Source organism: Tachypleus tridentatus, chromosome 6 (assembly GCF_004210375.1).
Source record: "Tachypleus tridentatus isolate NWPU-2018 chromosome 6, ASM421037v1, whole genome shotgun sequence".
NCBI lineage: Eukaryota > Metazoa > Arthropoda > Merostomata > Xiphosura > Limulidae > Tachypleus > Tachypleus tridentatus.
Window position 1 is genome coordinate 83,362,842 of NC_134830.1, and position 25,885 is coordinate 83,388,726.

The following is a 25,885-nucleotide window of genomic DNA, read 5'->3' on the forward strand; positions in this document are numbered from 1 at the left end:
TTGTGTTGATGTTTCAGTTGCTGATGTTGTTGAACTAGCCATTTTATTGATAATGTAATGAGATCGTTTCGTAGGCGGAGTATTACATAAATGCCCTGCTCTTATAAGTGGCACAGAAGTTGTGATAACAGATGTAGATCAAATGGGCTCTACTATTTCATAATGCGTAGTTAATTGTATTCGAAATTGGAATTCTTAAGTAGGTAGAGAGAAAAATGGGGAAGGTTTCGTCTTTGCATTTGTCATATATAATTTCTAAATATTTTATTTGAGTGTGATGCTGGCTGCCCACTAGCAAATCGGTATGTGTGCGAACTCATACCACTTAAAACCGAGTTTCGATACCCGTGGCGGACACAGCACATATAGCCCATTGGGTAGCTTTGTGCTTAATTCTAAACGATCAGAAGGCTTTGGTGTTGTTTTGATTTTTGTTGAGATACCTTTGCACTTTGTTGTTTTTGTTGTTTTAATCTTCCTGTACATATCTGGTGGCTTATTCGAACATCATTCTGTATGTCTTTAATTATGTTGTTATAAACCTTCAACAGTATTCTATAAGTATTTCGATTTATATCTGTACATTTTCTATCATTTTTATTTTTTGCAAGTTCGTTTGGATTATTTTTTAAAACATAATAATACAAAGTTCATTTAACTTAAGTATAACAAAAACTTGCTTGGTAATTCCATATTTCTTCATTAAATTACATCCTATCTAGCTGATTTGTTTTATAAATGACTAAAATTGTTTTCTAATGACTGAAGAATGTTCCAGAAATGGAAAGTCATGCTCATCATGTAACATAATAATTCCTTCTGATTAAATATCTTGATGAAAAAAAATAGTTGATAACAATAAGTTATTGTACAATTAGTATAATGTAAAAATGCTTGAGATTATGTATTTCATTTATGTATATGTCAAATTGATACTTCATCTTTGTGTGTTTGTGTATTTTCTTGTAGCAAGGCCACATCGGGCTGTCTGCTGAGCCCACCATACATCATTTGTTACTTTCAAGATATTTTGGATAAAATTGGCACGTTGCAATCAACTAGAACTTAAACTGGTTTTATACGCCTTTTAAATTATGAAATTATTCGCATCCAAGAGAAATCTTCTTTGTAAGAATTATTATCTTGCAAACAATTGGATTTTTAGCAAATTTCGCTTTATAAGCTAAGAAGTAACATGGTATATGTACTTTAGAAAAGAGACTAATCATGTATATGGTTCTTCGACATTTTACTATAAATAACGGATTTCCAACAACAACAAAAATCCTGTGCTCGATTTCTCGTTGTGCAAATAGCCCAATGTGGCTTTGCTCTACAACAAACAAATAATGCAATTTAATTTAATATTTACCAGCAATTACTTGGAGCATGTTTTTAAAGGTATGTCTAACCAATAATGAAACATATATTCCAACAATATATTTTGAAATCACGTTACTTCAGAAATTTTATTTTACTTTTCTACGTGTCAAAAACATAGTTTTTATCATTTTAGTAATACTTTTTGCTGATAATCTTTCTATAGGAAGGTTTCCAACTTTACAAGAAAATCTAAAGGCTGTGATGTCTGCTGAAATGGAAGTAGTTGTTAAAGAAGAGAAGTAAGGATATGTTATACCTTCACTTAAGATTTTGATGTGAAACTGTTCACAATATTATTTTAAGATATTTATTTGCATTTCTGAAACGCTCGCATTTACAGATTTTTAAATATTTCTCACATAATATTTAATGAGTCTTTATCTTGAAACTTTTAATTACAATATTCTAGAGAATAAAATAAATAAATAAAAATATAACTCTGTGTTAGTAATGTTCATTTGGTTTCAGGAATTCTAAAATAATCTCAGAAGAAACTAAATGAATTTAAATGTGCTCCACAATTTTGTTTTCTGTTTCATATTAACAAAACTTAAATATTATTTTTTATTGCAAAATATTATATCTAAGTCTGTTTCTTTTTATTGTGACGATTAAAATTATTAGAGTTCTACAATGATTTCATGGTAGTAAATGATTCAATATACAGTTATTTAATAGAGATAAAAACTTCATTTTAGATTTTTAAAGGATGAACCAGAACGTTTAGAGAATGCTCTCAGACGTTGCAAGAAGTTGACTGGAACCTTAGTAACATTGAAACGGTAAGGAAATTCACATTTCTATTTTTTAATTTTAATACAATTCCACTAATATTATTTAATAATATATTTCCATAATGTCTTTGATGTTTTAACTCAATAGTGATAATTCTTAAGAGTAAATGGTAGTTTAAAATGTCATTGGATGTCTCATTCCTGTATATTACATACAATATTGAATTATAAAAATAAACAAACGGAAAAGAAACTTAAATATAGAGTATCAAAGATCATTATAACTTTAATCAGGTTATACTATGTGTTTATACCTATTGCTTAGAACCTTCCTCGAAATAAAACAATGGTAAATGATAATAATACTTGATTATGTTGGGAAAAAAACAACTAATCCCGTCATGGCCAGGTGGGTTAAGGCGTTCAACTCGTAATCCGAGGGTCGCGGGTTAGAATCCCCGTCGCACCAAACATGCTCGCCCTTTCAGCCGTGGGGTCGTTATAATGTGGTGGTCAATCCCACTATTCGTTGGTAAAAGAGTAGCCCAAGAGTTGGCAGTGGGTGGTGATAACTAGCTGCCTTCCCTCTAGTCTTACACTGCTAAATTAGGGACGGCTAGCGCAGATAGCCCTCTAGTAGTTTTGCGCGAAATTCAAAAACAAACAAACAAAAACCAAGTGATTCTGAGCAAGTTGATGATTATTATTATACACATGTACTCAGAACATTTCTATCGCATCTATGTTTTGCGTTATTTCAATATCTCAATATTTATTGCCTCGATAAATGTTTTGACACGGCTTTACTAGGTATTGAAAAAACCTTTTGTGAATGAACGACATTTTGACAAGATTTTATCGTCTTTAGGTACCCGAGGATTACAAAATATTGTCAAAGTGTTGTATGTTTACACAAACACGTCGTCTCAGAAATTTTGTTTTCTAAAATAAGATAAAAAAGGTCGTTCGTTATCAAATTTATCGGTACTATGTGAAATACTATGCAATCTACTCAGTACAATAGATTTTACTACGAAATTAAGTTTACTTGTAGATACAAAACTTCATTTGTTTCTTTTAATCATTTAATTATAGTTCTATAAACATACATTATTGTTATATTTTTAGAAAATTATTTGAATCCTAGCTACCTACAGTTCAAGTAAAGTATAAAAGTGCAAAGATCACTCAAATAATTTATGCTACATTTGTAGAAAATATATTACAGTTTTGCGAAGGAAAAATATCACACACATTATAAAGATTGCATACTACCACTGTTTTGGATGTAAAATTGGTAACCAAGAAAAACACTGGGTTCCATACATGTATTGTATAGTATGCAATATTTTGGTATACAAAGTGTCTGAAAAGAAGGTAGCAAATATGCCATTTTCAGTTCTCACAATATGGCATAAGCCCAAAGACCGTTTAGCTGATTGTTGGTTTCCCATGACTAGATTTTCTGGATATGTAGACAAAACTGAACAATGCATTTAATATCCAAATATTGTATCTGCCATGAAACCAATACCTCATGAGAATAGTTTTTGAATACCACACCCACCGACAAATTGGAAAACAGGAGAGTTATCCTGCAAAGAATATAATGAATCATCTTGATCCTCTTCATATAGTAATTCTTTTTCTGTGGTACCTCAACATAAGTTGCCTCATCTGGTCACACAAGAAGAACTAAATGATGTGATTTGTGATTTGTCTTTATCAAAGCAGTATGGGGGATTTCTTGGCTCTCGTTTATGGTAATATAATTTATTATCTTCTGGAAGAGGAATTTTAATTTACCAAAGTCACCATCATAGAGTTGTTTCTCACTACAACGTGCAACGCAGTTAATGTTTCTGTACAAATGTCAATGCACTAAGTGGTAAATTAGGTACTAAACATCATCCTCAAGATTGGAAACTTTTAATTGACTCATCTAAAATTAGTGTGGAAGATGTATTTTTACACAATAAAAGTTTCAAACCGTCGATTTTTGTTGCTTAAACCGCAAAAGTGAAAGAAATTTATCAAAACATACAGATTATACTTGAGGCCGTCAAAAGTAGTCACCATAGGTGAAATGCATGTTGTGATCTAAAAGTTACTGTACTCCTGCTAGGCCTGCAGAGTAGGTATACCAAACATAGTTCCTTTTGGTATCTCTGGAATAGCCAAGATGATAAAAAAACCATTTCAAAAAGGAGTAACCATTGACAGAGAATTACATATCAGGGAAACAGAATATTTCGTATCAACCTTTAGTGAATCCTCAAAGTATGATTCTGCTACCCCACTTCATATTAAGCTGGGGCTCAGGAAGAAGGAATAATGAAATATGGTAATGGTTACGTATATCTGTCTTTCAAGTTTCCAAAAAAAAGAGAAACGAGATTTGGGAAGTGTTGATGGATGATGATTTTGAAACATTACTTAATCTGAAAGAACTTGCTATCTGAAAATAATTCAGATAGGTTGTAAAATTTTCTTAGGAAGTCACAATGATGAAAACTATGCTGTGATGATTGATGATATGTTCCAGAACTACAGGAAAATGTGGTTTGGGATATCACTAAAAATGCTCTTCTTACACTCCTATTTAGATTTCTTGCCAGATGATTTAGGTGCATTGAGTAATGAGCATGGTAAGCGCTTGCACCAAGATATTTCTATAATGGAAGAGCGATATCAAGGATGACGGGAGATTTCTTAGTCTTTATAACGTGAAATATAGAACATATACAAAAAGTTCAACAAGTCGGGCAAACACTCCGTAACAAAAATATGATTCTATGAAAGTTTTGAAAGTAGTCTGAATGTATTTTCAGTATACAATATTATTTTACTTATGTTCCTTTCAACTGCTATTGCTATTATTCATTGTTTGTGATCATTTTAAATGTAATTTTCAATGAATAAATAAAGCTATTATAGAAAAATTGTTATTTTCATAGTGTATAAGAATATTTTGAAAACATCTGTTTTGATTCGAACACCAGAGGCAATCAGTATCTTCAACATTATTTTTAGTATGAGCATCGTGAAGTCATTTAGAAATGTTCTTCCTGCCTAGTGTTATCTACCATAAAACCATTATAGTATTAAAGTACATATTCTCTTAAAACTTATATAATGTTAAGTTTAAGATTTAGAATGTGCACAAAATGAGAATGAGAGATCATTACGAAGGGTAACAAAGTTTTAAAAATTTGAAAACATTTTCTTTCCAGACTTGCATCCGTTCAAGAACAACGACACATTGGCGTCCAGTCATTGCCAGAGAAGCCCCAGTCAACTGATAAAGCCCATTCTGATGGAGAAGCTCATACTGCTAAAGTAAACTTTTTATACTGCACCATTTGTTCAATCTTTTGCTGAGCTCGTGTTGTTTCAAACAATCAATTGTCGGCTCAAGTTGTAGAAATCATAAATCCAACTGATTCAAAACAAACAACTTACTGCTTGAGCTAACAGTAATTCGTATTTATCAGCTAAATCAAATCGTTTAGAATTTCATTTAACTAAAAAAATATTGCATTGTCTTTTATATCATCACAGTGCGAAATAGAAAACAGTTGTACAAAAACAGGACTAATTTAATTTATATTATTCTTTTCTGAAACTAAAAACATATTAAATAATGGACCTAGCGGATTACTGCGCTACTAATTTTATTCATTCTCTCTGGTAAACATCTAACATCTAAGACAGTTTTGATCATTTAACGTGACAGGAGGGAAGTCAAGTGACAGAATAGGCTTTACGCTTTTTTTTTTAAATTTGTAATTCTGCTGAAGAAAAAAATATGTTATTTCAGACAGTAATATTTACTTCCTACACAAATCACGCCTGTTCGTAAACGACTTAAGAATGTATCTAAATGTATACATGAAAGACCTTAGCAAGTTTTAATTGTACCAGTTATTGTAAGCTAAAAACTAAGGTACAGAGAGTTATTTCTCCGTGGGGAGACTGAAGTCTGCCTTCAAGGGTCATATGTTTTAATCACTCATGTAGTTTTAATAGTGTATTTCTGTCAGCCAGTCATTAAGTAAACACTAAAATAACGTTTGAATTTGTACTATTGTGACATCAGCAAAACGTGCGCATGCCATGATATACGCGGAGAATTATGTACTTTGTAAACTACAATACAGCATCATATATGAAGTTGAAAACAGGAAACAAGAAATATTTCTTACTTTAAATTTTAGTTTTATTTATTCTTGAAACAGAACACTTTTGGAGACCCTATAACAGTGCTTCTATTTATTATATAGCTAGACTCTTGAATATCAAATATGCTTAGAGTCGTTTGTGAAATCTGGTTACTCACCAACTTAAACACCATGTCTAAAACTGAATCGCTATTTTGTACCCACGATCGAATTGTTTTTCTGCAAAGATTGGGCGTATTACACAATGTAACACAATTTTTTTTCTGGAAAGTATGTGTTATTTTTATTTGCTTATGTTGTAAAAGTACAGAAAATGACCATCATTCCCTTCAAACTTTGCTTTTGTAACTTGGATAATGAAATTTAAAATTAACCTATTTTCTGTGTAAAAACGGGCAAATTTGCACATTTTCATTTACACAAGTTGTGAATAAAACAACATACGAATCAAGATTTACATCTTTAGAAGCGAGTAGTTTTTCAAGATTTGCGACTGTAATGTAAATCACTTTCACGTATCAGCCCCCAAATATAGTCTTCCATCATGTTTTCGTTATACGCACCTTGGTAGCGGCGTTTAACGTCCAGTATATCTTAATGGAAGCGCTCGCCTTGTTCCTCTGCGTATGCTCCTATATTCTCCTTGAATTTATCAAGATGAGCGTCAAGATATGGATTTTCAGGAACATCCTGCAGCCTATTTGGCCGTAGTTCTTCACCAGAGCCTCAACCAGTTTCACATAATTTTTGGCCTTGTGATTGCCCAAGAAGCCCCAAACCACCGCGACAAAGCTGCTCTAAGCTTTTTTTCCTTCCTACTGAGCTTCTTGGGGAATTCTGTGCACTCTTTATTCTTTATTTGTGGTCCATCGAAGACATCAGCTTTGACCTTTGCCTCAGACAGCCTAGGGAAGAAGTCTCAAAGGTACTTGAAGGCTGCAGACTTCTCATCAAGAGCTGTGACAAAATGTTTCGTAAGACCCAATTTTATGTGCAATGGTAGTAACAACACCTTCTGGAGGTCCACCAGTGGCTTCCACTTGATATCGTGTCTCCCCACAGAGAACTCGGTCCGTTCCAGCTAGTGCTACCTGTTGTAGTGCGCTGCGGTGTTTCTGCTGTCCCATAGGCAAAAATAACAGGGTAACTTGGTAATGCCTCCTTGGTGACCCATCAAGAATGCCTCCATTTTGAAGTCTCTGATAACCTCCCAGCCATACTCATCATACTTCAAGGCTTCTAGCAAAGTCTTGACGCTGTTGTATTCCTCTTTGAGGTGCACCGAATGAGCTAGGGGAAGAGACAGATACTAATTCCCGTTATAGAGCAGCACAGTTTTGAGGCTTCTGGATGAGCTGTTTATGAAGAGGCGCCACTCATTCAGCTTACAGGCAATTCCATTTGCCTCGCACAGATTGGATACATTGTGGTAGAACCAGAGCTCATCTTGACGAGTGAAGAAGCTTGAAAAATGTCGGTAACGCTTCCTCTGACTTGCAACTTGTACAGTTTCATCCAACAAAACCCACTCCTAGATGTCAAAAACTCGGCATTTGACCTTGTTAGACCAAGATATCTGATCAAGTCATTGAGGTCTTTTAGGTTGGGATAGTATGGGTTTCTCTCACCAGCTGCTTCTCTGAAATTGTAATCTGGATCAGGTCACAAAAGCAAAGTTTGAACAGAAAAATAGGTCTTTTCCGTTTACTTTAGGCATAAGCAAATGGAAAATAACATTTTCTGCCCAGGAACAAGAAAAAGTGAAAATTTTGCTACGTAGTGTTATTTCAGACCTTAAGCGTGATTTGTTAAGAGACGAAAACAAACAGCAATAAGTTTGACCACGTACTAATACCAGTATGTCAATTGAAACAACAAAGTTTCCTATAAATATTTCAATACGGTTTATTTCCTGGAATATCTTAAAATAATATAACGTTGAAATCAAAACGAACAGTGCTGTCGTGTTGTTAATTTTAAGTTTAAACACTAAAACATTTTCTGTTATAAAGTAATTTAACTTTTTAATAACAGCTTAAAACAAAAGTTCTCTTCCATGAACTAAGATAGACGATCACACGAAAGCACTTTGTTAGAGACGCGTATTTCTAATTTTGTTCCACTAATAAATATATGATCTTGGTATGGAAGAAATTGAAGGTAATTAAATAAACAATTGTTATAATAGGGTCGAGTATCAATAATCTATTGATCTCTTACATTGTATCTGCTTTTGAACATAGTCTTCTTGTCTTGAGGCACTAACCTGGAGATCTTATTCCATAACATCTGTTTTGAAACTTAATTTTCATGTGAGGTGGTAATTATCTGCTGGTGATTTCATATTATCACATCTACTTTGAAACTTAGTTTTTTCGGTTGGTCTCATTCCATCAAGTCTGCTTTAAAACTTACCATTTAACTGTATGAATGTTGTTCACCGTTAAGTGTGTTACTAGCGTGTCGATGAAAGGAAATGATAAAACAAATATTGTATGTGGTATCATGACGTGGAAATTGTACTCTTAGTTTCTTAAAATATTGACGAACATATCAATAACTTCTTTCTTATTCTGAATGGCGTTTAGATTTTCTTTCGACAGATGTTGCAATAATGTAGTAAAATATTACCTAAACGCTTATGAACTATTCCTACCTATGTGTAATTCTTTTTTAATTTTTATAGCATTATACTATAATGTTAGTCATGTCTAACAATTTTTCGAAGTATTAAACTACTGAAGTAGTTTAGTCTGTTAATGATTTAACATAGCGTTGAACCATTGTATTAGTTTATACTGTTGTTTTAACAAAACATTATATTGTTTTGATAGTTCTTTCTACTAACTAAAATAACATTATACCATTGTGTTAGTCATATCTACTATGTTATAATAACACAAAATAGACACACTTGCTTTAATGTAATTTATAAAATGTTTTAGTCTTGTTTACTTGTCATGTTTAATAGTGTTTTGTCATTGTATAATGCATATCTACTGGTAATTTACCGCTGATTTCAGAAATATTGGTATACAACCAAATAATGTGATAATGTCTTAGTTTTGTGTCGTGGTAATTTCATTATAAGTTGCTTGATACAGCAATACCAGTTTCTTAAGTATTCTAATAGTACATATAACATTATTTCTATTTGATGAATTTGCGTGATGATCATGTACATAATAATTTCACTGCTCATAAAAACTAATTAAACATCGTATCTTCCTTCTGCTTATTGTGATAAAGTATTATCAGCTATTTTCAGGTTTCTATTCATGGTTAGATTCTAATTTGTATTTATTTCAACAGTTCTGAACTTCTTCTGTCATTCAGCTTACACGAATTAATTTTAATTTCATTTTAACTTTATATTTCTTAATATATTTTGTACTAAAGGTAATTTAAAAATTCTATAATTATAATTAAGAATATAGATTTTTTCCATCTATAATTTTCACACCCACATTTCGTTGTTCTTTAGCAACCCTTCAGTTGCTCAGCAACAAGTCTGAAGATTTATAACGCTAAAATCTGGGTTTCCATATCCATGTTGGGCAGAACACGGTTAACCTATTGTGTAACTTTGTGTTTAATAAATAACACACTAACAAAAATTGCTCTTAAGCATAGGACTTGCGTAAGGTATGACTCTGCGACACATTAGTAGCACAGTCATGTCGGATACCTTACAGTAAGCCAAGTATTCTTATTTAAGTATTAGCAACTTACCATTGGACAATCTTGTTGATATCTAGGTCCAATGATTATCTTTCTAGATCATGATGCGTAACATTGTTTCAGGGAATAATATTTAACTGATATTGTTAAATCATTTTAAAATTATAAATATATATATATATATATATATATATATTAGTGTTCAGTGAACAAAATCACAAGGAAGGATTGCATTAAAAACAACAAATCCAAACCTCTGACTAATTATATTAGAAAACAAGCATTTATATGTTTAGAGCATGATAGCCACTGTGGACTTGATTAGTAGGTGGTAGTTGGGAGCTTTACTAGTTTGTTTAGGTAACTGGATGGGATGCTTCAAACTAGTGTAATCTGTCTTCTGCGCTATCAGTTAGTGCCTTTCTACCATATTGGGAGCTGGAATGTTAAATTCAAGAGGTACACCCTTGTACAAATTAATTGAAACAAATGGTCATTTTACAATATTTTCAGCATGGCGGCCAGTGTAGGCTCGCTGTACCCGCTGATTTCCTTTAATAGTCATTTTTTCACACAGATAACGTCACTCGCTGTGTTTTGCAGTACGGTCGATCTATTTTTGGGATATATGACGAAGTTTTGAGGAATATTACGATATTGGAAATTGCGTTAGAAGGACAATGAGACCAGTCAAAAAACAACTTCTTACCAACTCAATGAAGAAAAAACGGTGTCAATGGGGTCTGAAATACAAGAACTGGACGCAAGAACAATGGAGGAAGGTGTTATTCTGTGGCAAGACCCATTTCTTCCTATAGGGTCAAAGAAGTCTGCGTGTTTGCAGATCTCCAGGTGAGAAACTTCAAGAATCTCACATCAATCAGTTCGTTAAACATCCCTTGAAGAAGATGTTTTGGGGCTTTTTCAGCTACTATGGCGTCGGAGACTTACATATCGTAGAATGTATGATACGAGGACCACAGTACATCGAAGTTTTGCAGAGAAGAGTCGTTCCAGAATTGAAAAAGAGATTTCCAAATGGATCTGGCATTTTTCAGCAAGTTCTGGCTCCGTGCCACACATCGAAATTTGTGAAGAATTTTATGACTACAACGCGAATAAAGGTGCTGGACTGGCCTGGAATCTCTCCGGACTTAAATCCTATTGAAAATCTTTGGGCGATTTGTAAAGAAAGACTTCGGGGAAAAGACTGCACTACGAAAGATAAGCTAATTGAGGCCGTAATTGAGGTGTGGTACCGCGATCTAAAAATTAGTAAAGATTGCAGTCAACTCGTGGACTCGATGCCAAAGCAAATTAATTATCTTCTGAAAAATAAAGGCGGTCATATCATGTATTAACTTGTGAGTAATTTTTGGATTCTTAGAAATAAAACGCAAAAAATTGAAAAAATCGTAATTTTCCGTCTTGTTTCAATTAATTTGCACAAGGTAAGTTTTCTACTTACTTACCACAAAATGGTAATACCTTATTTTCTTATTCTTATTTTTTCAATTAATTTTTCTTCTTTGCTTTGGAGAGCAGTCACCTTCCCACAACTGTCTGCAGGCAGTGAAGAGTGATATAGATGTGGGACATTGTGGGCTTGATACTCCACATATTACTCTTCTAATTTCTATTTCTACAGCTATTGTTACTCTTTTATTTCTTTATGTGAGACTGGAGAATGGAGGTTAAGACTGATAAACGGTGTATCCGACCGCAATGTTGGTCTTATTTCTGCAGTCACCTCCAACACCTAGGGCACATTTTACAATCCCACATTATAGTTTGTACCTAAGGATCTTTTCAATTTTCTCTAATTTATTTTTGTTTCGGCTTGTTTTTAAGTTATAACAAAATAATATATATATATATATACAGTAGTGTAAATAACTTCATATTAATGAAGTTAAGTAGTAAAATAAGTATTTGTTTGTTTGTTTTTCAATTTCGCACAAAACTACACGAAGGTTATCTGCACTAGCCGTCCCTAATTTAGCAGTGTAAGACTAGAGAGAAGGTAGCTAGTCATCACCACCCAACGCCTACTCTTGGGCTACTTTTTAGCCAACGAATAGTGGGATTGGTCGTTACATTATAACTGTCCCACGGTTGAAAAGGCGAGCATGTTTGGTGCGACCAGAATTCGAACCCGCGATTTTCGGATGAGGAGTCGAACGCCTTAACCGCCTGGCCATGATGGGTCTAAGTAAAATAAGTAAAATCATAAGAAAGGACGGCGTTAAAAACAGCACATCCAACCACTGATTTATTATATTTATTTGTTATAACTCAAAAACAAGCCGAAACGAAAAACGATGCATCAACTGAATAGATTCCAGGGTACAACCTAGGGTACATTTTATAATCCCACCATCTAGTTTGTACCCTGGGATCTTTCCAGTTGGTGCAGCGTTTTTTATTTAATTTGTTTTTGTTTCGGCTTGTTTTTGAGTTATAACAAACGAATATATATATATACAGAAAAAGCATTTAATAATTATATTTTGGTTTGTTAAATAACAGAGAAGATTTACGATGCTTTATCCAACGTTAAGGATCTTTCAAATCTAATGTTTGTAAGTTTTCACCTTTACCGGGAGTATTCATACTTTTTTATTCGTTATATTTATACTTATTTTTCATAAATTATCGATGATATGTAAACATTTTAAGTATCATTTTTCAGTACGTCCAAGTAGTCGCTCATGTCCTATCTGATAATTTTACACATTATTATTTGTATTTTTGTTGAAGTTCATAAAGTACCACCCCAAGTGGCACAGCGGAATGTCTGCAGACTTACAACACTAGAAAAACGGGCTTCAGTATCCACGGTAGGCAGAACAGAGATAGACCACTGTATAGTTTTGTGCTTAATTAGAAACAAACAAACATTAGGTACTAAATGGGAGCGTCATCACTATTTATCTTTTTTTTCTTTTAGGCGATACTCTGTAAGTACCTCACTTTTTAAACGGCAATTTGGCCAGAACTCATTTCATCATATTTGTCTTTACCCCTATATTTTCATGAAGCACTGGGAGGGCGTTTGTGTTCTTTATAGAAAGTTTAACTTTATTGAAACTCTTTTTCTTTCTTTCTTTTTTCACATAGCTTGCAAATATTCTCTATATGTCGCGCGTTTAGTTTTATCCAGCAAATCAGCTTATCTATATTTATTTGTGATTAAATATCACAGACTAGTACTGCCTTTCGTGAAAAAGCTATTTCCCTGTACTTCATTCACATTATAATTGTTATTCGGGGAGTCATCAATTTTATTAGAATAATTACATTTTTGTAGATATCCTCAATCAGAATAGGCTCACGATCAAATCATGGTGCCCCTTTCTTAGCACATTTTGCACATCAAGTATCAACTTCTAGAAGTGAGATTATGTTCACTCCGGGTATAATCGCCCATGAATATATATCTTTCCTTTATAGATTATTTGTTTGTTTTATTTATAGTTAAATTTTCAAGTGAAATATTTCATATTTATATAGTTTACAATTTATAATACAGAACCGATAATTATAACTCACAGCAGGCACTCATGAATAGTTTATTATGTTTTCTAACTCAATATGGTGACATTAATAACTCATTGTGAATTATAATAATCACTTTAAAAAAGTCAACTTGTTTTACTCCGAGTATTACTGATACAATAAAATGTAATTCATAATGTTGACTAATACGGTATTTATCCTATTATTTTAAACCTTTAAGTTGAATTAAACGTCTTCTTTTCTACCAATTTCAAGACCTAAAACGATCATGTCATCAAAAAAAGTGCTTCTTTCAGGAGCTGTACTTTTTCATTAATTCACATATCCATGATAGACTCGTATGAAACAGAAATAAACAACAAGAAAACTATTCTGTAAAATATGCATGTGTGTGTCTGCGCGTGTATCATTTGTAGATATAAACAAATCTAGAAATCAGATAGTTTTGGTATACTTAAACATAAGGGTTTATATCTTCGTGAAATGGACGCAGATCTTGTAAAATACTCATTTTCAGATTTATAGCACGAACAAAATCTTTGCAAACACAATGTATGTTGAATTATTCATAATTCAGTGCCTGACTAACCTTTGCGTTTGGTATGTTAGGGTACAAAATTGTAACTGGGTGATCACACACACACACAAAAATACGTATCACTTGTAAATATGACTTTAAATTACAATCCTCCCACGGTGTTGAAGTCATTCTTTGACTTATTGTCTATTAAAACAAATGGGTATCTACAGTCTAACTGATTCACTTTTGGTTCAAAAAGGAACCTTTCCCCATAGGTTAAACTGACTGGAACTGGTTTATAGTAGCCAATAGAGCTAATTGTCATACATTTAAACAAGTTAATATTAATTGCCAAAAATCATATACTAAAAATAGCATAATAATTCTCGGTTCATCAGCAGTATTTAATATAACTTCGCTCAGAAAAGGAGCAGAGATCAGAGGTCAAACAAGCTTATACAATAATACTAGATTTTCAGCGATTGAAAACACGATTATTATCAACATCAAACTTTGTAAGATATTTTATAGTTATAAAAAAAGAACGTAAATAATAAGAAAAACTAAAACCTAATATATGTGAATACTGATTTAAACAGTTAATATCATTTGATAAAAATATTTTTACACATAAAAGCATTACATAGATGTAGGAGGGAAGTAGTAACTAGCCTCCCAGTGGTCAAGTGGTATGTTTTCGGACTCACACCACTAGAAATCGGGTTTCGATGCATATGGTGTTCAGAACACAGATATCCCATTGTGAAGCTTTGTGCTTAATTTCAAACACGAGTAACTAGATATACAAATGAAAACTGAGGATTCGGAGAAACTTCTCAAACACACTTCTGTATATGTCCTGCTTATTAACTTTTTAAAAGTATTTTATCCTTACTATACACTGTTAAATAATATAATCATACTTATTAATATATAGTGCCATTGGAACTTTGTGATCAAAATATAAATACGTTTTACGTCGTCATATGCAAGTGTCTGAGCTTTCATCACTAACTGATGCATTAATGTGAAAACGTAAATCAATTCAACATTTGTCGCATTGTTTTAGAACTCCAACGTTTACTATATGTGAGTAATTATATCCTAAAACCCGACAATAACCTAAAAACTAGTGGTTCGCAAAATTCACCAGTAGAACACTGTTACAGTCAAGATAATAGCTTAACAAATCGTTATGTCGGTATTAAATGAAAGGAAATATGGCCCACTGGTTGCAAAGTTATAAGATTTTAAAACTCAGTGTTAAGGATTATCCTTTGTTTAAAAACGCAAAGTTGCTTAAGTGGAAAAAATAGTTTTTAAACATTAAATGAATTGGGAAAAGCAATAAGTATATTTAAATTTTTTATTGAAACATAAAACATTTCTCAGATAATCAAGACGGTTTTAAAATTTTATAATTCATGACGTCACCTAATTAGCAGGGATCTTTTGTATTTTTTCTTCATGATGCGAAATATCTTTATGTTTTTAGTTCTTTACGTAGCCGTTAGGGCACAATGATAATTCTTGATCTCCTATGCTTTATTGATAGAGCCTGTCAATTGTCGCATGAAGTAAACACCGTAATATAAATTGAATATTATTTCTAAAATGCAAACATTAAATACTGATTTTACGTTTAATCACTGATGTTTTAGGTCACATCTTTATCCAGTTATCTGTAAATTAGCATATTTCTATGTTTATTAACAGACTTTAAAGGGCAACTTCATGAAATCCCGTGCATACATCATAACATAGTCGTGTACATTATGGGAGTTTATGATTACTTTATGTCTATTATGCTTATGTGTCTTAACATATTTTTTATTTAAGCACAGGTATGCGAAAAAAAAAAATATGTGTGAAAGATTAAAAAATACATAAATGTTTGTTAGGAAATTTCATTAAACATAACACATTAGACTAAATTAGCTTCATGGTATGTATACAGTATATAAAATATAACTGTAGGTATGTTTATTTTGAATAATGGTATTACCCAAAATAACTTAGAATTTTTGAACGCATTAAACACTGCATTGCTTTTTACTAACATTGACGATAATGCTTCAGTTATTGCTAAACTAAGTTACGGTTAATATATGAATAATTTCATAAAGCTTAAGACTGAGGAACTTCCATATCCAGTGTGAAAACATTCTGTATCATAATTTTCAAGAATATTACGATGGCAAGAGGAACGATCTAATAAATGTATGAAGTGCTTGAAATTTACCTTAATCAGTATCTGTGTTTCACTCATGCAAGAAATGGTGTGTTACATAAAAATTAATATAATCTGAATAAAATTTATATATAAAACATGTAGAGTTTTGTTTTTGGTGGTGTACAATAGAGAATATAAATGAAATGTTGAATTTCCTGGAATAACATCAACAAAAGATGTAGTTATTCACGGATTGCGGTGTAGGATAAATACACTTGTTGCCTTATTTATGCTCACACATACCTCAGCGGTAAGTCTGGGGTCCAGTAATGCTATAAATCTGGTTTCGATAACCGAAATCGAAAGAGCGCAAATAGCTTATTACGTAAGTTTATGCTCCACAACAAACACAGTATTCTCCTGTTAAGAAACTAACAACGAAATCATTGATGGTTTTTCAAAAATGACTTGTGTTTCGGTCCTTAAGCGACGAAATCATGACTTGCTATAAATACACAGGAATTTCTCTGACATAAGTGTATAAGTTTATCCAGGTTTCAAATATCTAGAATGTAATGTTTTCCTCAGAAAGGAAAACAGTTTTTGCCGAGGTGTAGTAAACTTGTACAGAAAATTACATGTTATATTTTTGTATAATAGTTGCATTTATTTTCTGTGATTGCAAAACGTATTTTTGTAACGATTAAGATCGTTGGGTATTTAAGGGTGACAGTATCATACCTTTCATTACATAATACTTTCATTTCACCGTTTCCACATTATAGTTACAGTACAAACAAATAAATTACCACCACATCGTGAAGAGCTCCGAGACAAATGTTGGATGTTTTTTAATCCATTAATACTATATCACAATACAATACTATGAGAAGCCATCCCTAATGTAAGACTAGAGGAAAGGTAGCTAGTCATCACCACCCACCGTCAACTCTTGGGCTACTCTTTCATTAACGAATAGTGGGATGGATCAGAACATTATAACGCCCCCACGCCTTAAAGGGCGAGCATGTTTGGTGTGACTGGGATTTGAATCCGCGACCCTCGAATTGGGAGTCAAGCGCCCTAACCACCTGGTCCGGCCTATCCGCACACATATTATTGCCACTAAATTTTTATTGCGATAGTAATCTTACACCTTATGTAAATTTGACTATGAAACACAATAATATATTCTAATGATTTTCACATCAACTATCACTCTTGAAAGATTTGAAACAATTTAACAAAAGAAAATCTTATTTAATTCAAAGAAAATTAAATAAAGTGATGTTAATTTTTGCAGACTAGTGTTTTATTACTTTCATTATGATCCTTCACAGAAATAAATATACTTGACCCTTGTTAAAATTAGTCGTATTATAAGTTTAAAAAAAATATTTATCATACCTACAAAAAGATAAACATTGAATATCATTGTCCATTATTTATGGTCAAATATAATGTAACTAGGTGTATTATAGATTAAGCACTTTCATATAATATTAAAATTCATGAGACGTTCTGAGAGGATTTATTTAATATTGAAAATTGCATTTAACCTACTATGTGGCAATACAACAGTATTCATGAAAATAGAGAACAGTTGCCTTTGTAGAAAAAGAAAAGAATGTGAATAGCAGTTACAGCGTATTTCAAAACTATTGTTTTGTTTACGTTTTGATAATGCGTATAAGCAAAGTTATTCTCAAAAGTATAGCTTTTGACAAACAGGGTGGTAGTATAAATATGTAAGAGTTCCTAGAACCAGGCTTCGTTAACATTGGTTATAACTGTTGCTGAACATATATTTGTGCTTTTATAACACCATGCACTTGTGCTTGAAAATTAATATTTTTTCTTGGCTTTTCTTCATCAGTCTAGCAAACACAGATGGAAGTGGAGCTCTAGCTTCAAGCAGAAAATAGAGTAATTAGTCTTCGTCTAATTTTCTCCTTTATAATTTACCCTTACACAAATCCTACAGTACTTGACAAGCGAGATGCATGCCCAACTGGTAACGTCTAGTTGTGCTGCTTGCAATAAAACTTTCTCCATTTTCAACCTCCTTTTAAGCATGCAATCGTTCCGAAACTATAAAACATAACGTAAGGTTTTAAATCTTGATATAATGTACACCAGCTCGATCCATGCATGTTACCATCCTTTCAGTGAGTACAATGTAATACTCACTTCTACTACTGATACTTTCACAATGAATTCCTCACAACCCATTCTGCTATTAAATGTAATTGCAAACAATGTCTATTTTTATTAATTTCTTAAATATCTGGTAAATAATATGCAAATTATAATTGTAATACATAAAAATATTTTAATATGTTTGTTAGAGGGAGCTATTTTTGTTCTTTCTGCAGCCTGAGGAGGGGCTATTCTACAACAATGAAGGTGGGTCTTTAATTGTTTCCACCCACATACTCTATCACTCAAAAATTTATTAGTTATTAACTTCTTTATTAACATACCTTGATTGGTAAAAGCGTGATCTTTTCCGTATTTTTATGATTTATATTCTTATTCTAATTCTTTTGATGAAGTAAACAATGTACATATATTTTTTTATTTACATTTCTGAGTGCAGTTAGATCAAAACTTGAATAATGGTAATTCACGTAGGACATATTCTTCATTATATTTAAAAGTATTTAGTCCTATGTTCTGTTTGTTCTAAACTTGGTAGCGCACTTAGTTAGCTGTCCTCAGATGTTTAGCAGCTGTTTAGAACTAACGACAACTAACTGTTTTATTTCAAGGAAGTTCGACTTTGGACAAAAGATAATTTATTTTTGCTAGTGAAAAAACGAATGGTCATGTATAATATAAAGCTAACTTCAAATTTTGCTACACAAATTAAAAATATGAGTTAATAGTTTCTTATTTCAGAAAGAATTATAATCTTTATAGAAGTTTCTTGTTGTAGGATGAAACTAGAGTGATTATGCTCACAAAATACAAACAGTGAGATGAATGTCTATAGTCTATTTGTATTATATATCTCAACACTGTTTTTGCATTTAATATACAAGACTCTTCAAAGAACCTTAGCACTCTATTCCTGGTTACCAGCTCCAAACTAAGGTCGAGAATGACGTATTTAATATTACAACCGTTCAAATGTTTTTATTCTTTTGTAATAGCCATGAACGTTGCAATTTAATGATAAACGAAAACAAATTAAGAGATTCGTATCTTTAAATTACTTATAGCTTTTCTTTTATTAATTTGGGAGAGAAGACATTGTTTTTAAGACAGTTGAAACGTTTCTTATTAATCCTCAGCTAAAAGTTTTACGCAAAATCGGAATTATTAATTTTTAATTAAATGTTTAAATAAATTATAATAAGTGTAATTTTGTTTTAGTTGTGTAAATTTATTTTAATCTAAAGGTACGAAATAAACATAATGGTAACGACACTAGAAATATGATATAATCGGTAATAAAAATGACTTAACAATATTAGTACAAAGAAAACAGGATGAAATGAAATGTGGTGCAAATAACATTTATTTTAATTTAACTATTTTATTTGCACTACATAGTTTTCATTTTTTTCCTTTTCTTTTTTATATTAAAATTGTGTACATATTATACATTATAGATTACATGATATTTCTGGTGCAATTATTATTATGTTTGTTTTGTATCTCTTGATTACTAACGATGGAATTCTGAAGATACCAGTACTTAAATAAATGTATTATTATATGCTATTCATATATGCTGTTACCATTATTACATAATCATTCATGTCATTGTAGTAGATGTTATCATTTTAATACAATAATGAGAGTATTTGGAAAATATATAAACTTGACCTATAGGTTATTTCGTTTTATTAATATGGTAATAGATGTAGTTCAACTTCTGCATCATTTAAATGATAATATGAAGTAAAATGTGAAGTATTTTTAGTGGCCTACGTTACAATTTTGATTTGTGGATATAATATTTCTCTTGCATTTTGGAAGAGTTGATATGAAAACCAATAAAATATGCTGAGACAGTAACGTATTAATTTAAGCACTATTTCATTAACGGTTTAACACTTTAAGGAAATTGTTTTGTTAGCTTGGTTCAAACTTAGTACGAAACATCATAAAATAGTTACTTTTAAAAAATTTCATTCTTAAGTGTCATAGATACTGTGATGTATTTTTAACAGAAAATGTGAAATTATTCACTTTAAAATATTAAACCTACATATATTAAGACAAGTAAATCTTAAGAGTAATACAGGATTTCTGAGCTCGATGCATAATGCAACCTTGCATAGTAGATATTTTCAAGTGTTAATCAATTTTTATTATATATATTTGTTTATTATCCAACATACGACACATGAAATTTGATAAAAATGGATTTATTTTACCGTGTCTTCAGTTAACTTTCGATTAGTATATTTAGCATGTTAATTACTATACCAATATGCTAAATTTTGGTTTAAAGCGAGTGTTTTATTATTTATCACACCGATATTCTATGTTTTAATTAACATTGTGTGTGTATCAACTATTGCACTAATATACTATGTCTAGATAAAAGAAAAATAATCAAAAATACCTTCGGTATGAAAAAATGTGCGGCTCAAAAGTAGATTTAGTGTGAGAATTAAAGGAATGTTTTGCTTGTTGTTTTTTTTTTAATTTCGCGCAAAGCTACACGAGGGCTATCTGCGCTAGCCGCCCTAATTTAGCAGTGTGACTAAAGGGAAGGCAGCTAGTCAACACCACCAACTGCCATCTCTTGGGCTACTCTTTTACGAAAAGTGCGATTGACCATCACATTATAACGTCCCCAGGGCTAAAAGTGCAAGCATGTTTGGTGTGTTAGGGATTTGAACCTGCGACTCTCAGATTACGAGTCGAGTGCCTTAATCATTTGGCCATGCCGGGCCAGAATTAAAGGAAAAAATCAAAATAGCGGCCAAACTGATAGCTACACTTATGGTATTGATAAGGATTTTATAGTATATATTCATTCATTAATTATCCTGGCCACATATTTTTATTTTACCCATCATCGAGTCTCAAGTTGAACACAAAATAGCTTGGCTAACTAATGATTCAATATTTGCTGTAAAATTCTTATGAATGCTACAAGAGTGGCAATACGTTTGGCCTCCAATTTTGATTTCATTCCTTTAAGTCACATTTTCCACAATTTCATTCCTTAAGTTGCTTACGGTTGGAAGCGTAATATTAACTATCATACCTAACATAATTTTAGCGAAAGGGGGAACCTTTCTTTCGTCACTCGTTCGTTTTATATATTTTAAGTTATCTTTTCACCCATATTTGAATAAAATTTAGATTTTGAGCAGCGAAGTCCGCTGGCTTCAATGTTCGTCTTTATCATTGGCTAAAGCTATTCAACTTGTTACTGCTAATGAAACTCGAACTTCGGCAGAACAAGAGAATCTCATGTGTAAATAGATCTTACCTATTCTGCTATTAAACTCTAATTTCTGATGGACCTACTTGCAGATTATTTATTAGCTATTTCTCTCAAAATACCTAAAGAAAATAGCAACAGGATTAACATTTAGACATTCGAGAGACACAGTTTAGAATGCTTCATTCAAACTTTACCTTATGAATAAACAATTTTACATTTTCTAAGAAGCACCGCAAAACGTTAATCACTTAGCTAAAAAAATGCGTTTAAAAACTGATTGAAAACGAACCTCCCAAACAAATGAATGCTGTAACCATAGTTTTTATGGAATAATGATGAGGATTCAATTATCTATAGATTAGTGTAGCAATATATTTAGTGTTATTTCATAGACTAGAACATCGTTCATGCTTGTTTTTAGCAACAGTAAAATATCCTGTACTATATGGTATCATACATCTTAGCCATGTAAATTAATACACGTATGCAAAAATAATGTTTTATTTTCATTTATAAACAATAATAAAATATGCGATGAAAAAGATGGATAATATGGCTACATAATGTTTTAATCATCTTTCTATTTTTAGTAATATATGCACCATGCATATTCATAGAGCAGGAGAGTAAGTTTCAAAATAAATTTAAATTGCGAATTTGGAAAAATTATAAACTCATCCCAAGCAGTATCTGTGCTACACTAATGATTTTTCCTATTATAATTTTGTATTTACAAACATCATATTCAGTTAGTCATAAGAAACAAGGAGAAGGTGGAGTAAGGCCCGCCATCTCAACTTAGAATGTAATTTATACGTTAATGTGAACGTCATATAAAAGCCAAAGATGTAAAACAAACTCTTGTGTATTATAGATGTCATTTTTAATTAACATAAAGACTAGGCATAGAACATTTTTATGAAAGTGGATCATCTTTCCTCATTTTCTCTTACTGGTTTGTTTTCACCACCACGGGAAAGTTAACCATCTACAAGTTCTGGACAAATATTTTGACAGTTTAAAATTATTTATTACATCAACTTTAGTCGGTTAAGGTGGTTCATAATAACTTAAGGCGTTCAGCAGGAAAGAATATACTCCAAAACTGAGTTTGACTTTTGTGTTTCTACTAATGTCTGGTCTGTAAACGAATTCAATGCAAACACCTTTTTGGATTCCTAATTTTATGGTTTGCTTAAGAAATATATAATGGTATTGACATAAGATATGTTATTAATATTTGTACATAAAGGCTAACTATATCAGTATTTTTCAGACCATCGACTCCGACCCCCATACTGTAATTCATGTACCACCTGATAGTCACCGCAAGCCAAAAGCTGAGAATGCCCTCGATGCTCTACTGGACGAACTACAGACCTTTACAAAACCATCTGAACAAAAGAGGGACTCCATTCCCGGTCTTATTGGGCCACAGCGTCGTCTTCCATCATATCCAAGTGCTGAGTCCCCTGTCTGCACTCCAACCCACAGTTATGGCCCACCACCTACTCCTCAAAGATCATCTGCACCTCCAAATACGGGTGGCACTATCACAGGAAAATTGCAGGTTTGTGATGCAGGAACCCGACATAGCCTTAATTTGTCACCTGCACAGTCACCGGTTCCAGAGAATAGGAACTATCAGTCACAAGAAGTGCTTGCACGAGTCTCCGTGGGTGGTACAAAACATGATACTCTGCCATCAAGGAAAGTTCCACCACCTCCACCACCACGCACAACAAGCCGATCCCCTTTGACCTCCCCTACTAGTCCACTATCACCAGCAAGCAATCGCCAAAAAAACAGCGTAAATTCTTCAATACAGGCTCACAGTCACTCACGCAGCAACTCGGAACCTGGTTCTGTTTCCACAAATACTTTGCCGAAAATATCTTCAAGAAAGACAGAACAAAGAGAAGCGGTTGTTGTCAAGAAAAATGGAGAAGTTGTAAAGACAAGTGCCATAAATGATGACATCCTCAGGCGGGATCCATTATCTAGCAATAGCAGTAGCAGTGAAAGTGTTAATTCACAAGAAGGACTTCAGGTAGCTTTGAATCATGGCAGTCGACATGATCGGAAAATGTCAGGAGGAACTGACAGCGGAAAACAACAGGGTCTTCTAACGCCTTCTCGCAGTCGCCAGGAAGTGCTGGAACAGCGACACCAAGAGCTACTGAGAAAACAAAAGCAACTTCAAGAGCAGTATACAAGACTGCAGCAATTACAACGTGGGCAACTTCTACAGCGGTTTTCTCCCCCTCGCTCAGGTATGGGGCTAACTGACTTGAAAAAGACAGGTAGTGAAAGTAATATCTTGTCAAAAACAGCTCTCTCTCTTACTCCAGCATCGGGATCTCTTACTCACCTTGCAGTAAGTACAGCAACAATCAATCTGACACCAAAAGCTCCAGCTTCTCAAAACAATTCTATTACATCCTCAACAGTTATTAGCTCCACTAACAATACAAATAATAATGGTCGGAATTCGATCAAAAAGACTAACATTGACCAATCAGGAGCAAGTAAAATCTTTGAGACTGATATTCTCTAATTGTGTATAGTCTTAACACTAATTCTAGGAAATTTCAAAACGTGACTTCAATGGTATTGTTCGTTTGAATTTGTTTTATTCCTCTAGCCATCAGCTGCAAGATATCATGTCTGGTATCTGCAGCGCGAGCTAAATAAGGATATGCTCTATATATGAAACCTAAACGTAAATTTATCGTAATTTTTACTCCTCTTTTTTTTTTTGACGAGAGCGAAATGTTTATTTAAAGCTTTTGTCCTATGTTTTGTTTTTGTTTTAGTACTATGTGCAAATTGTAATTTATCTAATGTCGTTTAGAACTATAACATTTTATGACATAAAATATCGTAATCCAATGATCAAAAGACGAAATATACCTGTGTTTATAACATGAAACTATGACAATGGTACTCAAAACTAAAATTACCAGTGAATAATACTGAAGTGGATACATTTCAATTCCTGTAAGATTGTATGTAAAAGCTCTTGTAGTGACAAATTAATTTAAATTAAATACAAATCAGGAAAACTACTGGTTACATTTTACCTGAATTTGTATTCATCTGAGCTAAGTTAGTTGATTGCTCACTTTGTAATGTCAAAATTATATTAAAGTGTTCTAAACTTCATTGTTTAACTCATGATTTTTTATCTATGCATATTGTGCATGGATTGCATAGCAATCAACAAGTCCAAAACGTTATAAATTTTTTGTCATTTATCACACAGTGTCTTCTATTTCTTTTATATCATTGTTTAAATTACATGGGAGAGAGCGTTCTAAGACACAATTTACATACTGTACATATAATACTTCAGACAGTATTATACTCTGCATAATACATATAAAGTTCACAAAATGGTTTCAATGAGCATTTCTAGAGACTAAATTACACGGTAGTCGTTATGCAAGTTTAAACTGTTATCAGCAAGTTTTTTGTTAGTTATATGAAGCTCTGACTCACTTTTGTATGAAGGGTAAGTTTTAACGATCTTATCAACTTTGATATCATATTTTTTCTAAATTAGTGGTTCTGCGCATGTGAAACTAACGTCGACCTTTATTACAAAAGGATAAAAGACATTGAATGAAAATGCGTGCGTAAACAGTAATAATTAATCTGGAAAATGAGATAACTCCGATTAGAAGAAAAATAACACGATTATATTATTTACTAGTTAGGCCTTCAGGACTATACATGTACTTCATTACATCTATCTCACATAAGAGCAGACCAGAAAGTCATTATTTATTACTTACCTAAATACATTTAAATTATTTGCAAGCAACTCTCAATACAGACTAAAACGTTATTTTAAGTACTGTTGTATATTATCCTTTTTCATATTTTCATTGCTAGCCAGACCTACATTCTTTTGTATACAAATTTTTTTACATTTTTAATCCGAGGGCCGTGGGTTAGAGTCTCCGTCACAACAAACATGCTTGCTCTTTCAGCAGTGAGAATGTTATAAAGTTATGGTTAATCCCACTATTCGTTGGTAAAAGAGTAGCTCAAGAGTTGGCGGTGAGTGGTGATGATTAGCTGCCTCCCCTCTAGTCTTATAACGGTTAGCGCAGATTGCCCTCGTGTAGCTTTGCGCGACATTCAAAAGAAACCAAACCAAAATCGTTTTAACCCAGTGAATGAACTTTTTCGCAATATGTGCCACAATGTTAAAACTACTGTAGCACTTATAGTATTTTAATATTAAGCTAATAGTCAATAAAACTTATGATTTGG

At 32.5% G+C, this 25,885-nt stretch overlaps 1 protein-coding gene across 15 annotated transcripts in view; it reads left to right on the forward strand.

Annotated features, from left to right (window-relative positions):
- The window catches only part of LOC143252924 (coiled-coil domain-containing protein AGAP005037-like), a 322,060-nt gene extending 297,291 nt beyond the window's left edge, over positions 1-24,769 (forward strand). For 7 of the 15 annotated variants that reach the window (XM_076505800.1, XM_076505801.1, XM_076505805.1 and 4 more), the window contains 6 exons: positions 1,547-1,622; positions 2,082-2,165; positions 5,351-5,456; positions 18,068-18,117; positions 18,540-18,597; positions 22,881-24,769. In XM_076505800.1, the coding sequence (XP_076361915.1) occupies positions 1,547-1,622; positions 2,082-2,165; positions 5,351-5,456; positions 18,068-18,117; positions 18,540-18,597; positions 22,881-24,161 (1,655 nt within the window). In that variant the 3' untranslated portion in view covers positions 24,162-24,769. The remainder of the gene's footprint in view (positions 1-1,546; positions 1,623-2,081; positions 2,166-5,350; positions 5,457-18,067; positions 18,118-18,539; positions 18,598-22,880) is intronic. The other 8 variants (XM_076505802.1, XM_076505803.1, XM_076505808.1 and 5 more) reach the window with 2 other exon arrangements.
- The last annotated feature ends 1,116 nt before the right edge of the window (positions 24,770-25,885 follow it).